Source organism: Cinclus cinclus, chromosome 18 (assembly GCF_963662255.1).
Source record: "Cinclus cinclus chromosome 18, bCinCin1.1, whole genome shotgun sequence".
NCBI lineage: Eukaryota > Metazoa > Chordata > Aves > Passeriformes > Cinclidae > Cinclus > Cinclus cinclus.
Window position 1 is genome coordinate 8,724,860 of NC_085063.1, and position 12,752 is coordinate 8,737,611.

At 48.8% G+C, this 12,752-nt stretch overlaps 1 protein-coding gene across 1 annotated transcript; it reads right to left on the minus strand.

The window, feature by feature from the left end:
* Positions 1-794: 794 nt before the first annotated feature.
* On the minus strand, positions 795-12,483 carry STMN3 (stathmin 3). The gene is made up of 5 exons (XM_062504935.1): positions 12,465-12,483; positions 2,521-2,616; positions 2,000-2,175; positions 1,337-1,528; positions 795-854 (listed from the first exon to the last, which is right to left on the minus strand). The coding sequence occupies exons 1-5, from the start codon at positions 12,481-12,483 to the stop codon at positions 795-797; spliced, it is 543 nt and encodes a 180-aa protein (XP_062360919.1).
* Positions 12,484-12,752: the final 269 nt, after the last annotated feature.

Here is a 12,752-nt window from a genome sequence, read left to right on the forward strand (position 1 = left end):
GGCAGAGCAGCCAAGACCTCTCAGTCCCCGCTCAGCTGGGGAGAGGGAGGCTCAGTGGCCAACCAGGGCATCAGGCAGTGCTCATTGAGACAGGGACTTGCTGTGATGTGGCACCTTGCACCAAGCTTTGGGTAGAGCCCCTTGGCTGCTTCCACATGGGTTCTCAGAAGCCACCCAAAGATGAGGACTGTGGTCACTGCCTACCTGGGCTGGCTCGGGAGGAAGCCAAAAGATGGGGGTTCTGCACACTGCAACTCCTGAGCCATGCATCCCTCTCCTTCCTCTCTCCCACCATGGGCAAACAGGGGGCTGCTTCCTATTTTACTTCATATACAGAAATTATCACTTATTTCCCATTTTTCTGAAACTGATATTTGGCTCACAGCAAACACCAAGAGGAGGAAAAGCCCCAGATAAGAAATCTGTATCTCTGTGACACTGCTGGTTGAATTTATTAATAACTTCTTTTGGTTTTTTTCTTTACATCAGTTTAAGAAATATTTCTTTTTTAAAAAAGGACAAAAACCCTCCAAAGAAGCTGTTTGATTGACTCATTGATTCCATATTTGATGTGAACTAGTTGCTATTCTGCTTAGAGGTCCCTATGATCTGTGAATCCCCACAAGCACTGACAATTAGGGATGCAGAGAGAAGCGTGTAGCTGGGGGACAAACACCGGGGAGGGGGGATGGAGAACCGAATGTCGCATCTAGACAAACAAAATAAAATGTGTTGGTTGGTCGACTGGTTGGTTTGTTAACAGGAATCAGGTGCTAGATATGTAGAAAAGCCCTTTATCCAGAGATCTCCTCCCGCTGTTCCTTGTTCCTGCGGACTTCGGCTGCATGAAGCTCCTGCAAAGATGGGAGAAATGACACTGGGCTAACAGGCCCTGCTCTTGTGATCAATATGTTCCTCCTGCACACAGGATTTGCATCAGACATAAAAAAAGAGACCAGTTTCCCATCCAAAACACCCTGAGGGGAGGGGGTTACATCTGCAAGGAGTGAAGAATCATTTGTGGGAGCCTGGAGGTGATGGAACCTCCAGTGAACGTACTCCTGGCTCCTCTCTCCCACAAAACCTTTCAGCCACACAGCCCTCAGTGGGCCCGAAGCCGTGGCTTTGGACTTGCACTTATCAGGATTATAAAGGCTACGTTCTCTACTGACCTTGAAGGACATAACCCCCCTCCTTATGCTCCTCTGGAGCAGAGCTCCTCTTCAGCAACCACCACCAAGAGAATGCCTTGTCCCTTCACCCACCACGCTGGGAGCAGACCCCATTTTTCCATGAGGATCAGCACCCCCAGCCCTGTCCCGGGGGTCGCACTCACCTTCTCGCGGAGCCGCTCCCTCAAGGCAGCGAGATGTGCCTCACGGATCTCCCTGCTCAGCTCCATCTTGTAGTTGAGCTTCTCCTCGGCCAGGCGGCTGAAATTGTTGTTCTCCTCCAGAGCCTTGTGCAGCACCTCCCGCTCGTGTTCCCGCTTCTCCGCCAGCTGCTTCAGCACCTGCGCCTCCTGGGTCTGCCGAGGCACGGGGCTCAGGCCACCGCAGAGGCTCTTCCAGCCTTCATCCCCCCACAGAGGCTTTCTGGCTCCCTCCTCTGCTCAAACCATCCTGCCACCCCCCTCCATCCCATAACACAATCTTCTTACTTGGAAGATAGGTTTGATGCCTTTTTCCTGCTGTCCTAGAATTGTCTAGGTTGGAAAAGCCCTCTGAGATTATTCAGTCCAACAGATCCCCCAGCACTGGCCAGCCCACTGCTAACCTATGTCCCCAAGTGCCACATCTACAAATGATGATGATGATGATGGAGTTGAATTCTCTGCCTAAATCATGCTGCAGAACCTCACTCCACGATTCCTGTGTCTCACCTGACAATTTACAGTGTCAGAACGCTTCCTAGCTGTTTTAGATTACTCCTGCTGTGTTTTAGGGTTTGGTGTAATTAGTACCAGAAATGTCAGTGTTTCTACAGGACATCTCCTTACCTTCCTCCTCTCTTCTGCAGCCTCCAGCCTCCTCTGCAGCTCCTCCAGGGACAGGTCCTTCTTCTTGGGAGGAGAGGAAAGGATTGGGCTCTCAGGAGATAAATCTGAAGGGGACTTCAGGATCACTTCAAAGCTCTGGCCTGATGCCCTCTTATCCAGCTGCTTCACCTCCATATCTTTGTGGGGGGAAAAAACAGTGACTCTGTGAACCTGTGCCATTCAGGAGAGTGACCTGAGGTCATCAAGATCCTCACACAGGAATTAGGATTTACCCATGTTCTGATCTAGGTGATTTTATTTTATCTCCAGAATTTCTTGATTAGTGATCACCCTCATCCCCTCCATGCAAATGCAATTAATTTAAAGCCATAGCATAATTACAGAAAGGTCACATTGCTGTTAATACCTTGTATGTTACCCCAGCATGAAGCAGAGAGACTCTGACTCTGGCAAACTCCCACATTGCCTGGAGGAAAATAAACCAAACACTGCTGGAGCTCCTGTGGGAGCACATTACCTACCTCCATACTGGTAGATGGTGTTGGGATGGGGCTGGGTGTGGAAACAGGAGCAGATGAGGGAGAGCAGAGACAGCTCCTTCATTTTCTCCTTGTAGGCTGAAAATTATGAAATATCAATGAGAGAGATTCTAATGGCAATAGCATCTCTTTTTCATGGAAAAAATAAGCAAGTATCCCATTTGCAGCTATCAGACTCTATGGAGGCTTTTCCATGCTGCCAGGAAATCCCATTTGCAGCTCCCGGACTCTGTGGAGATGTTTCCATGCTGCCATAGCTTGCCAAAAGGTCCCCAAGGAGTGTTTGATCTAGAGCAGTCTAAATTAGCTGCCAGTGTGGCAAATGTTATGGGAACACACAGAGTAGGGGTTTAACACATCTAGGGCTATAAGTTTCTGTGCAGGGTTTTCCCTCCAAAGGAGCTGGGATGCTGCACCCATTTAGTTAAACATGTTGGGACAGTTGCCCCATGCTTTCTCCACTAGAAGAGAAATTTCCAGGCCCTGAGGTAAATGATGCCCACTGACACCTGGAAACATTGCTCAAGCCTGGGTGAGTTGGGAATATTTCACAATTCAGCATTTGTGAGGTGAGAGTGAAGAGGCAACAGGATGTCAGCAATGTGGGAGAACAAAGGGGCATTTGAGTGATGAAACTGTTCAGGGGCTCTGCTACCAACTTTGTGAAGTTGGACCCCAGATTGACAAAGTACCTCCTGCCCTGCAGCAGCAGATCAGGAAGGATGTGAGTGGATTCTGCCACTGCAGAAGGCAGAAGGTTGGCAGAGTCTGTGACCACAGTAACCATCCTTCTGTAAAGGACAGGAAACACACAATTCTTTCGAGCTCTGCTGCTGGGAGCCCTCCAGTTTGCTCATTGTTCCTGTGACTGGAGGATGCACCACAGCATCCTCAGTGATCACAAGTGCTGCCCCAATGCAGATTGCAGCCATCTGCTTCTGGAGCTATCTTCTCCTGTATTTTTGGAGTTCAGCTCATTTAAGACAGTGAACTGTTTGCACACTGCTGACGAAGAACCTCAGAATAGAAGGAGTTGAAGTCAGTGAGGTGCTCTGTCATGCTGTCATGTTCTTTTTCACATCAGTGAAACCGTCACAGCATCACTCCTATGTGGCAGGTCAGCAGCTGGGGCTCAGCAGTGGGTGCTGCTGCCTCATGGGTCCTGGGCTGGCTCCTTGGGTGACACCCAGGCTCGTGAGGACACTGTCTTCATGGATGCATGTCCTGACAAACCTGTCCTGAGTGTCCTTGTGCTGCCCTTCCTGCCTCTGCCGCAGGCACAGGCATTCTGCTGTCCTGCCTTGGCTCTGCCTCTGGATTTCCCACATATCCTGCTGCTTTCTGGCCTTGCTTTGCCTCCTCTATACTAAGCTCATTTCGTGCTCCAGCCAGAGGTGACTCTGCAACTCAGCTTTCAATGCCACCGTCAGAGTAAGACCCTCCCCTGGGCCAGGAGAGGGAAATCCCCAGATCTTTGTGATCTGAAGAGGCATTAGACACAGAACAATTCTGAAAAAACTAACGTCATGTGTATCGTGTGCCTTTAGGAACATCTTTCAGGTATTCTCTTCTGTCTTCCCACAGCTAATTGAGTGGGAAAACCTATGCCTGATTCATGCTTGCACTTATTTTTCCTCCTAGGTACAGAACTTCACCCTAAATTAACACCCTCCTTTTGCTAAACCACCATCCTTGAAGTTCAGATCTTGACTGAACACTTTTTTAGCTTGCTCCCCATTCTGATTTGAACCTCCTGCCCAGTCCTGCTGTTAAATGTAAACCAAATAAGAATCGTTTACACCAGCAGAGGCAGCAGGACATCTTTGATTTTATTATTAATGAAAAAAACCTCTGGAGAGCCTCTGAGAGGCCCAAAGTCATGGCATGGAGCAGGAAGCTAATGCATCTCCTAATGTGCTGCCAAGAGCCCTGAGGAGGATCCCTGGGAACAGATGAGAGACATTACCATTTATTATCATTTAGACATTACCATTTAATACAAACAAACCGGTCAACAAGGTCGCTGCTCCACCACTATGTCTGGTCCTGGGTGAAACCAAGGCATGAAGCAGATGTGCCACACCCCTGGCCTCTCATTTAATTCAATTTAATTGCCTGGCAGCACTTGTTACAGAGCACGATGCTTTGTATTTCATGACTTGGGCTTCAGTACTGGCACTGTGTGCAGACGATTCCATGCTGCATTCCGTGCCTTTCAGGAGGTTTGCCGTGGTGATTTCACAGCTGCGTCCATTCCGTCGGGATCCTCCCTGTCCTGCTTTCTCTTCTGAAGAGCAAACTGACCGTCCCTCTCTATCAATTAAAACGAAGAGGAGCAAGAGGACAAAAGACTCCGGGTTGTGGTGAGGGCTGGGAGTGCTCTGCGTCCTTCCCCCGCCCCGGAGGCTGCAGCTGCACCCCGGCGCCAGCCGTCAGACGCAATTAGCGGCACACGGGGCTGGGGAGCGGGGCCGGGGCTGCCGCGGCCCCGGGGACCGGCGGGGGATGGTCCCGAGCAGCCCCCGGTGCCGGGCACTCCCCTCTGCCGGCGGGAGAGGGGAAGCAGTGGGAAGGGGACAGCGGAGCCCCCCGGGAGCCGCCGGCGCTGCGCGCCCCGGCCGGAGCTGTCCCTTCAGAACCGGCCCCTCCGCCGGACCCCGGCCGGAGCTGTCCCTTCAGAACCGGCCCCTCCGCCGGACCCCGGCCGGAGCTGTCCCTTCAGAACCGGCCCCTCCGCCGGACCCCGGCCGGAGCTGTCCCTTCAGCACCTCCGCGGGGTCGGGAGTGAAGAGGGACAAGGACGGACTCCGGGAAAAATTATAGAATCATAGGGGAGCACAGAATCGTCACAGATTTGTTCGGATTGGAAAAGGTCTCCAGGATCATCAGGTCCAAGTGTTCCTCCAGCACAGCCATGCCCACCACTAAACCACGTCCCCAGGTGTCCATCTACACGGCTTCTAAATCCATCCAGGGATGGATTCCACCTCTTCCCTGGGCAAGCCTGTGCCAGGGCTTGACAGCGGTTTGGGTGAAAACATTTTCCCGGTGTCCAATCTAAACCTCCGCTGGCACCCCACGACAAAAGCCATGTCCTCTTGTCCTGTCACTTGTTAATTGGGAGAGGAGGCTGAGCCCCACCCGGCTGCACCCTCCTGTCAGGGAGCTGTAGAGAGTGAGAAGGTTCCCCCTGAACCTCCTTTTCTCCAGGCTGAGCCTCCCTAGCTCCCGCAGATACTCCTGGTTCTCCAGACCCTTCCCCAGCTCCAGTCCCTTCTCTGAACACAGTCCAAGCCCTCAATGTCATTCATGTCCTGAGGACCCCCGATCCATGTCCTAAGAACTCTGTGGATCCCTGAAATCCCCACCCCTGTGTTCCAGAACCAGCAGTTGCATCTGTGGGACACAGGAGCATCACAATGATGGCCTTGCGCTCATGACACATTCTGTGACAAATAATTGTTTTATCAGGCTAAAACAAGAAAAGGCATCCTGTGAGGAGAGGTACATCCTCTGATTCAGTAACTAAAAGAAAGATCCATAACCTCTAGGTCACTATTTAGGAACCTGTGTCAGTGAAGATCAAACCTGAGATCTCCTGAAGTAAGACTTCGGCTCAATCACAGCTGCTTAAAACTCAGGGGTAAAAGATTGCCAACATCAGCACTAGAATTTGTTTCAGAAGTATCTGCACGCCCATCTGAAACAGATTTAAGGTTTTGAGGACATATTTATGCCAGTGGACAAAACCTTTGAACCAGGAAAGGACATGTGGCTGGCCAGAATATGACATGGCCAAGGAGGTCATGCCCAGAAGGGATGGATCTACTGCACAAATGTGTATATTTAAAGAACAATTAGGGAATGCTGAACTTTTTACTTGAGCATCTATTAGAATTTTTACTTCTGTTAACTTAGTAAAAAATAAATTCAGCTAGCACTGAGCAAATATTTCATTTCTGTATAAATTAATCTGACTCGGGTCTGCAGGGACTTGATACCAAGCATTGCATTGCTTCAGTCTCAGAGGAGCAGCAAGAACTCTGCCTCACTGGTGGGCACAGGATTAGGACAGGCTGCTCACTCAGGTATGAATTACTGACATTTTACTTCTCTTTTAAGGCAAACACTGCAATAGAAGGATCAGCAGCAAGTTCATTCACTCTAGTATGGTCTTCAGCACTGTGCCATAACATTTCACTGCTCTCATATCAGAACTGGGGTGAAACATCGGAAATAACTGAGTTGTGTAAACCAAGAAATGAATAAACTGTAGGAGTTATAGAAAATAAATTAGTGTCCCATACTGTAAAGTGAACTCACATTATGTTGGCTTTAGAGGAATTTGAGCAGTGATTAAGCTACAACCCATAAATGTACAGCCAGTTCTTCAACGTTTCTGAACATTTATGCCCTGCCATCAGCACAGGCTGATTCCGGTTTGGTTTATTCCAGCCCACACCCCATGAGCCAATCAATCTTCATTAAAATTTTTCATCTTACTTTTCTCTGTGCATTATTATTATTATTATGTTACAATAGAATATATTGCCTGGGAAAAATCACTTCCTCCCTGTTGCAAAGAGAAGAAGGCAGATGTTCTGAGCCTTCACCAGGGCACCAGGAGGTTCAGGGTGCTCCCAGCTCTCTCTAGCGACTCCTTCCCTGTGCTCCCTCTAGTGCTGTAGGGAACATCCTGCATTTCCATATCCCCACTGCTTTGCAGGAGTGCTGTGCACACCATCGATCCATGTAAAATGTTTATTTGCAGGTCAATCCCCGGAGACATTATCCAGCTGCTCCCCAAGTGCTGGTGGTGCCAGAGATGGAGGAACAGCTGGGAATGGTGTAGTGCAGGAGCAATGGGATTCATTTTCCTGTTCATGATGTGCCTGGATGGTGGGGCTTGAAACCTATTATTCATTAAAAAGTTTTGTTCTCTGTTTCCTAAATACATAAAACTAAACTGCAGCCAGGTTTAGGGGTGGTATTTAATGGCACCCAGCAAAACAGAGCGAGGACGTCTCAGCACAACACTGACACGGCATCAGACACAGTGAACCAGAGGCAGAGCAAGGCTGATTTATATGAAATTTAACCATTTAAATGGATGGATGCGCTCTGTCTGATAGCAAGGTCAGAGGAAGGTTATTACAAGAAAATAATTTGGTTTGTGAAGATAACTTCAGAGAAGTAAGAATTGCTTCTATAATGAATATTATCTCATGAAAAAATAAGAACAGGATAATTATAAATGCAGTCAAAGCTTAAACAGATGGTACAGAAGACAGAGACAGAGAACTGAGACCTCCAGCACAGACTGCAATGCCACACACACAACAAAAGCCACCAGAGTCCTCAATAAACCTTGAAAGTACAGCAGGCTCTAGATATTCTCCCCTGCTGTGAATCCTGTCATAAAAATATTGGCCAGACCTTTGGTCTAATGCACTTCCATCTTCTTTCTCTCCAGCTTGCCCAAAAAAGTCAGCAGAAGATCTCACAAAACCAGAAAACACTAGTGGGTTTGTTTTGGAGGTTTTTTTTTTTTGTTTTTATTTGGGGGATTTTTTGTGGTTTATGTTTATTGGTTTGGTTTTGGTTTGTTTTTTGGGTTTTTTTTTTTTTGGTTGCTTGGATTTTTTGAGGGATTTGGGGGTTTTTTGTCAGCTCAATATAGGGACACACCATGAGATCCAGGCCCAGAAGTTACCATGGGCTCATGTGGAATCATCCATGAGAACAGGCAGATGTGAGGTTTACCCTGCCTTCTGTCAGATATCTGCTAAACTCTTGCCCAGGAATGGTTTCCAATCAGCCACCTCCTCCCCACCAGGTTTTATTGGCAGCTCATGAATGTCACAACAACCCATGCTGTACACAGCCAATGCATCAGCAAATCACTTGAGCTGTAGCACTGGAACATGTGGGCTGCTCCTAGGAAAATAACCAGGGAAATCTCCTCTTGTATGGGCTCAGCAACAGAGAAGGGCCCAAGCTATGCAGCACAGCCCTGGCTGGGGGTCACTGTTTGAAGGAGAGAAGCATGGCCTGTGTTGCTTGATAAAGCAGAGGGAGGAACCAGGTGGAAGCAGCTGACCCAGAGTGTGGATCTGAGGCAAACACAAGTTTCACAGTCAGGTTTGGGCGAGACAAAGAGCTGTGAAAGAGCTGTGGAACTGATGAGGCAGCAGTTCATGAGGCAGTCAAAGGCAGAGCCCAGTGCTGTGATTGTGTCAGGTACAGATGTGACCACAGACAGTCATTTGGTCTCCTTGGATCTCAGCTTCCTTCCCATTAACTGAGGATTATTGTATTTACACATTATATGTGGTACTATTTGTATAAAAAAATTCAGAGGGGATAAGATTCTCTAGAAGAGCAATAATCATGTAGAGGTACCTTGAAAGAATAAAAGGATTATTTGGAAATATGCTGAGCAGCTTCACCATTTGGGAGGTGCCAAAGTGCCACAGCACATGCACATGGTCTTTGGCTGCTCTCTGGCTCTTTTTTATTTTCTAAATCACAGCCCATTGGTTTAACTCCCCTCTGGAGGGGAGACCTTTATTTTTAAAACATAACTCACATCTGGAGGAGTAAAGCCCATGTCAGTAGGACAACTGGGAGGGATTATCCAGGAATGTTTTCCCAGTTAATTTAGGGGTATAGAAGTTTGAGTGAGCTTCAGGTCCCACCAAGGATTGCAATGAAGAATCACTGTCCCTGTTCACCCTTCTGCTGCCCAGGCTGCTGTCACAATGGGCTTATCTGCAGCCGTCTGGTTGCCACATCAGACGACTAAATCTCAGCTTTTACTGAAAATAAAAGGAAAATGTGGTCATCTGATAAAACAGTGCCTTCACCAGATCTGAACCAACAATGACAGATTCCAAGAAAGGGCTCCTTTGAGATATTTCAAGCATCTTCCCAGAGTCTACATGGTGCGATTAAACAAGATATTATTTTTATTTTAGAAAGAACAAGTATCTGCTAATAATCCTTTGTTTGGATACACTGGTGAAAAAAAAAATTACATATAAATGGCTACAATAATAGGCTCTTTTTGCATGTAAAACTGAATTCCCAATAAAAGAACCATAATTTTTTAAGGCCACATAGACTTCTTCAACAGAAGAAGTCAACCTTCAAAGAAAACCTTCAAAGAAAAAGGTAATCTTCAACCTTCAAAGAAAAAAGAGTAATAGAAATTTCTTGAGAATTTTCACACAGAGAGATGGAGAGCTTGATAGAAAGGACTCAGACTCTCCAACGTGGGCAGTAGAAATGCCAGGACAGTGCAACACCATATGGTGTCCTTTAACAGCACCCAGAAAAGGGATCAGGAAATAACCCAGAGCTAGATGAAGTCCCTCAGCTCTCACATTTCAGTGCAGGACGGGGAACCTTTGGGCTCTGCCAAGGCCCATTTACCATGTCCAGTCACGAGGCCAGGAATGACAACCTGGTGTTTCCTCTTGGCTCCACCTTCTCAGACACGCCAGCATTGGAGAAATCCAGTGGGCATGTCACCTTCTGCATCATTTCATAATCTCAGGTCTCTTTATTCAACATAGATGCTACAAAATGTGTGGGGAGAGCTCCTTAGCCCTGCAGAGCCCAGCCAGGCGCCCGGCCCGCGGTGCACAGAAGCACAAAGCCTTGTGCAGATGCTGCACAAGGGGAGGAGGTGCGAGGGCTCTGACCCTGCAAGGGCTGCCCGGCAGCACGGCCGGCACCGCAGCTGAGCCGGCACTGAGCATGTGCCGCCCATCCCGCGGCTCCAGCACCCAAAAAACAGCCCCCGGGGCCGGGATACAACGCCTGAGGTGACAGGGACAGAAAGAGACAGGACAGCCAGGCTCGGGGGAGCAAGCTTTTTCATTCCCAAGGATTTGGTTGTTTAAACGAAGCAAATTTTCCCGAGGGGGGATAAGCCCCCGGGCATCAGCCGCAGACGACTGCAGCTGCCCTCCCCTCAGCACGGATGAGAATAAAGAAGGAAATAACGAAGAAAACAAACAAGACTAATTCCTTATTTGAAGGATTCATAATTCTTTTCCTCCCGCCTCTCCAGGCTGCTCTCCACTGCTGCTGTACGAGCTGTAGGCGATGGGGAGATGGGGAGCTGCTCCTGCAAAGGCAGCTGGGCGAGGCTCAGCCCCGGACCCTCCCTTGGCACACAGCGCCCTGTTCTCTTCCCTCCTGCCACAGCGCGGCTTTCCATGACTTCCTACTCCTTGAAACTGCTTCTCTGCTTGATCTGAGTCACAAGAAAGCCAAATTTCATGCTTCTTCATGATCTTAAGTCTCTTTGACAGTAAAACTGCCTCTTTGGGAGGATGAAATGTGCTATGGGCGTGCAGTGGGTTGGGAGGGTGAGAATGCACCAACTGGAAATCGCATGTTCTGCCTATGTGTGTTTCACCCACCACCTCGTCCATCTCAAGTTCGATGCAACCTTGGTTTAGAGGGCTGATAAGTCTGAGCCTTTCCTCCCACCCCCACTCTGCAAACGAGGTCCAATCCTGCTCGGGAGGGAGGCAGGAGATGGGTGGCACCTCCCAAGAGTGCACTGCTGCAGACGTTCATTGAGACAGGGATACTCGCAGGAATATACATGATAGCTGGAGGTTTTCTGTGATAAACACATTTTTTACAATGCTGGTTTATGTCTTTAATTGCATGCAAAGCCCACTCAGGATCAGCTGCGCCCTTATACTCCCCCCACATACACACCCCTCCGTGTCTCTGTCCTTCTCCCCCCCTGCATCTACTGGTCTTTTAAAAGGAGCAAGGAATAGAAAATGCACGGCAGGAAACCTCGGCAAAGGACAGTGAAAGAAGCAAGAAGTGTTGCCTGGTCTCCTGCGGGCTGGTTCCCTGCCTGGAGGGCACAAAGCACTGCCTGCTTTTCCTTCTCGTCTGTCGATCTTGCTCAGCCCTCCAGGATCTCGCTTCCCCCTCCCAAGCCTCTCTTTGTGGGCTGCAGAATTCAGTGTCATTCCAAGAAAAATTCGTTTTTCTAAAAGAAAAAGACCTTCTAAACCCACCCACTGTTCACTGTACCATTTCAAGCTTTTCTTCTCCTTCACCCACACTCCCAGTTTCAGCAACTCGAATCCCTCCTTCCCAATCAAAGCGGTCTTTAGGAGCCTGGACCCAAGCAGCACAGCATCCTCGGGCTGCCATTCTGAAGCCAAACCCGAGCAGGCTCCGGGGCAGTCGTGCTGTGATTCCTGGTACTGCTGCAGGAGGGAGCAAGGGCTTCCCTTGCAGCATCTCGTTTCACCCAACGCCATCAGAGGACCGCTCCCCTGTAGCATCTTCGAGCCAAGAAATTAGAGCTGTGCAAGAAATCTGGGTCTGGGAAGCTCAGAGAATGCACAAAACGCCATCCAGGTTCTTTTGGTTGGCTTTGGTGGATTTTTTTAGGGCATTATTAACTCCTGCCTATGTCTTCCTCTCCATCAACCATTTAGGCAATACATGATCTTCACAAAACAAAATGCAATTTCTGATTTCCTGACATCCAGCTGCACCACGTGCAATTTTTTCTTAGGGAAAAAAAAGGCTCTACGACGTTACAAAAATAATATTTAATTGGCACGTAGCAGCATCTTCTAATGGCATAATGAAACGGCAGCAATACTTTAAATTGGCAAGTTTACCACACGTGTATTCATATTAAAATAAAAAGCCCACCTGCTATCTTGCATCAGAGGGGTGTGTGTACGGGGGAGGAAGGGGAACAATGCTGCCACACCAGCTGCCTCCTCAGCACAGAACTCCCCCGAAACCCACGGGAGGGGAAAAAAAAAAACCCCAACAAAACCTTCATCATAATAATAATAATAATAAAATATAAAACTTGACGTTTTTAGAAGTGCATTGATGCCAAGCTCCCGAGAAGCCGCCTGTCCTACCTGAGACGGTGCTGGCCATGCTGCGGCGGGAGCGGAGCGGTGCTGCAGGAGCAGGAGGAAGCGCAGGAGCTGCGGAGGTGCTGCAATGCTGCGGGGAGGGAGGACTGACTCAGCTGGAGGGGGCTGCAGCCATCCGCGGCGGGGAGAGGCTGGAGAGCCCAGAGAAAGGCGAGGGGTGGAAAGAAAGAGAAGGGTCACTAGTTCAGAATATTAATGAGCGTATCAGGCCTCCTTTTCTGGGTGGCTTTGACGGCAGATCCCTCCCAGGCAAGCCTGCCTGCCAGGAAC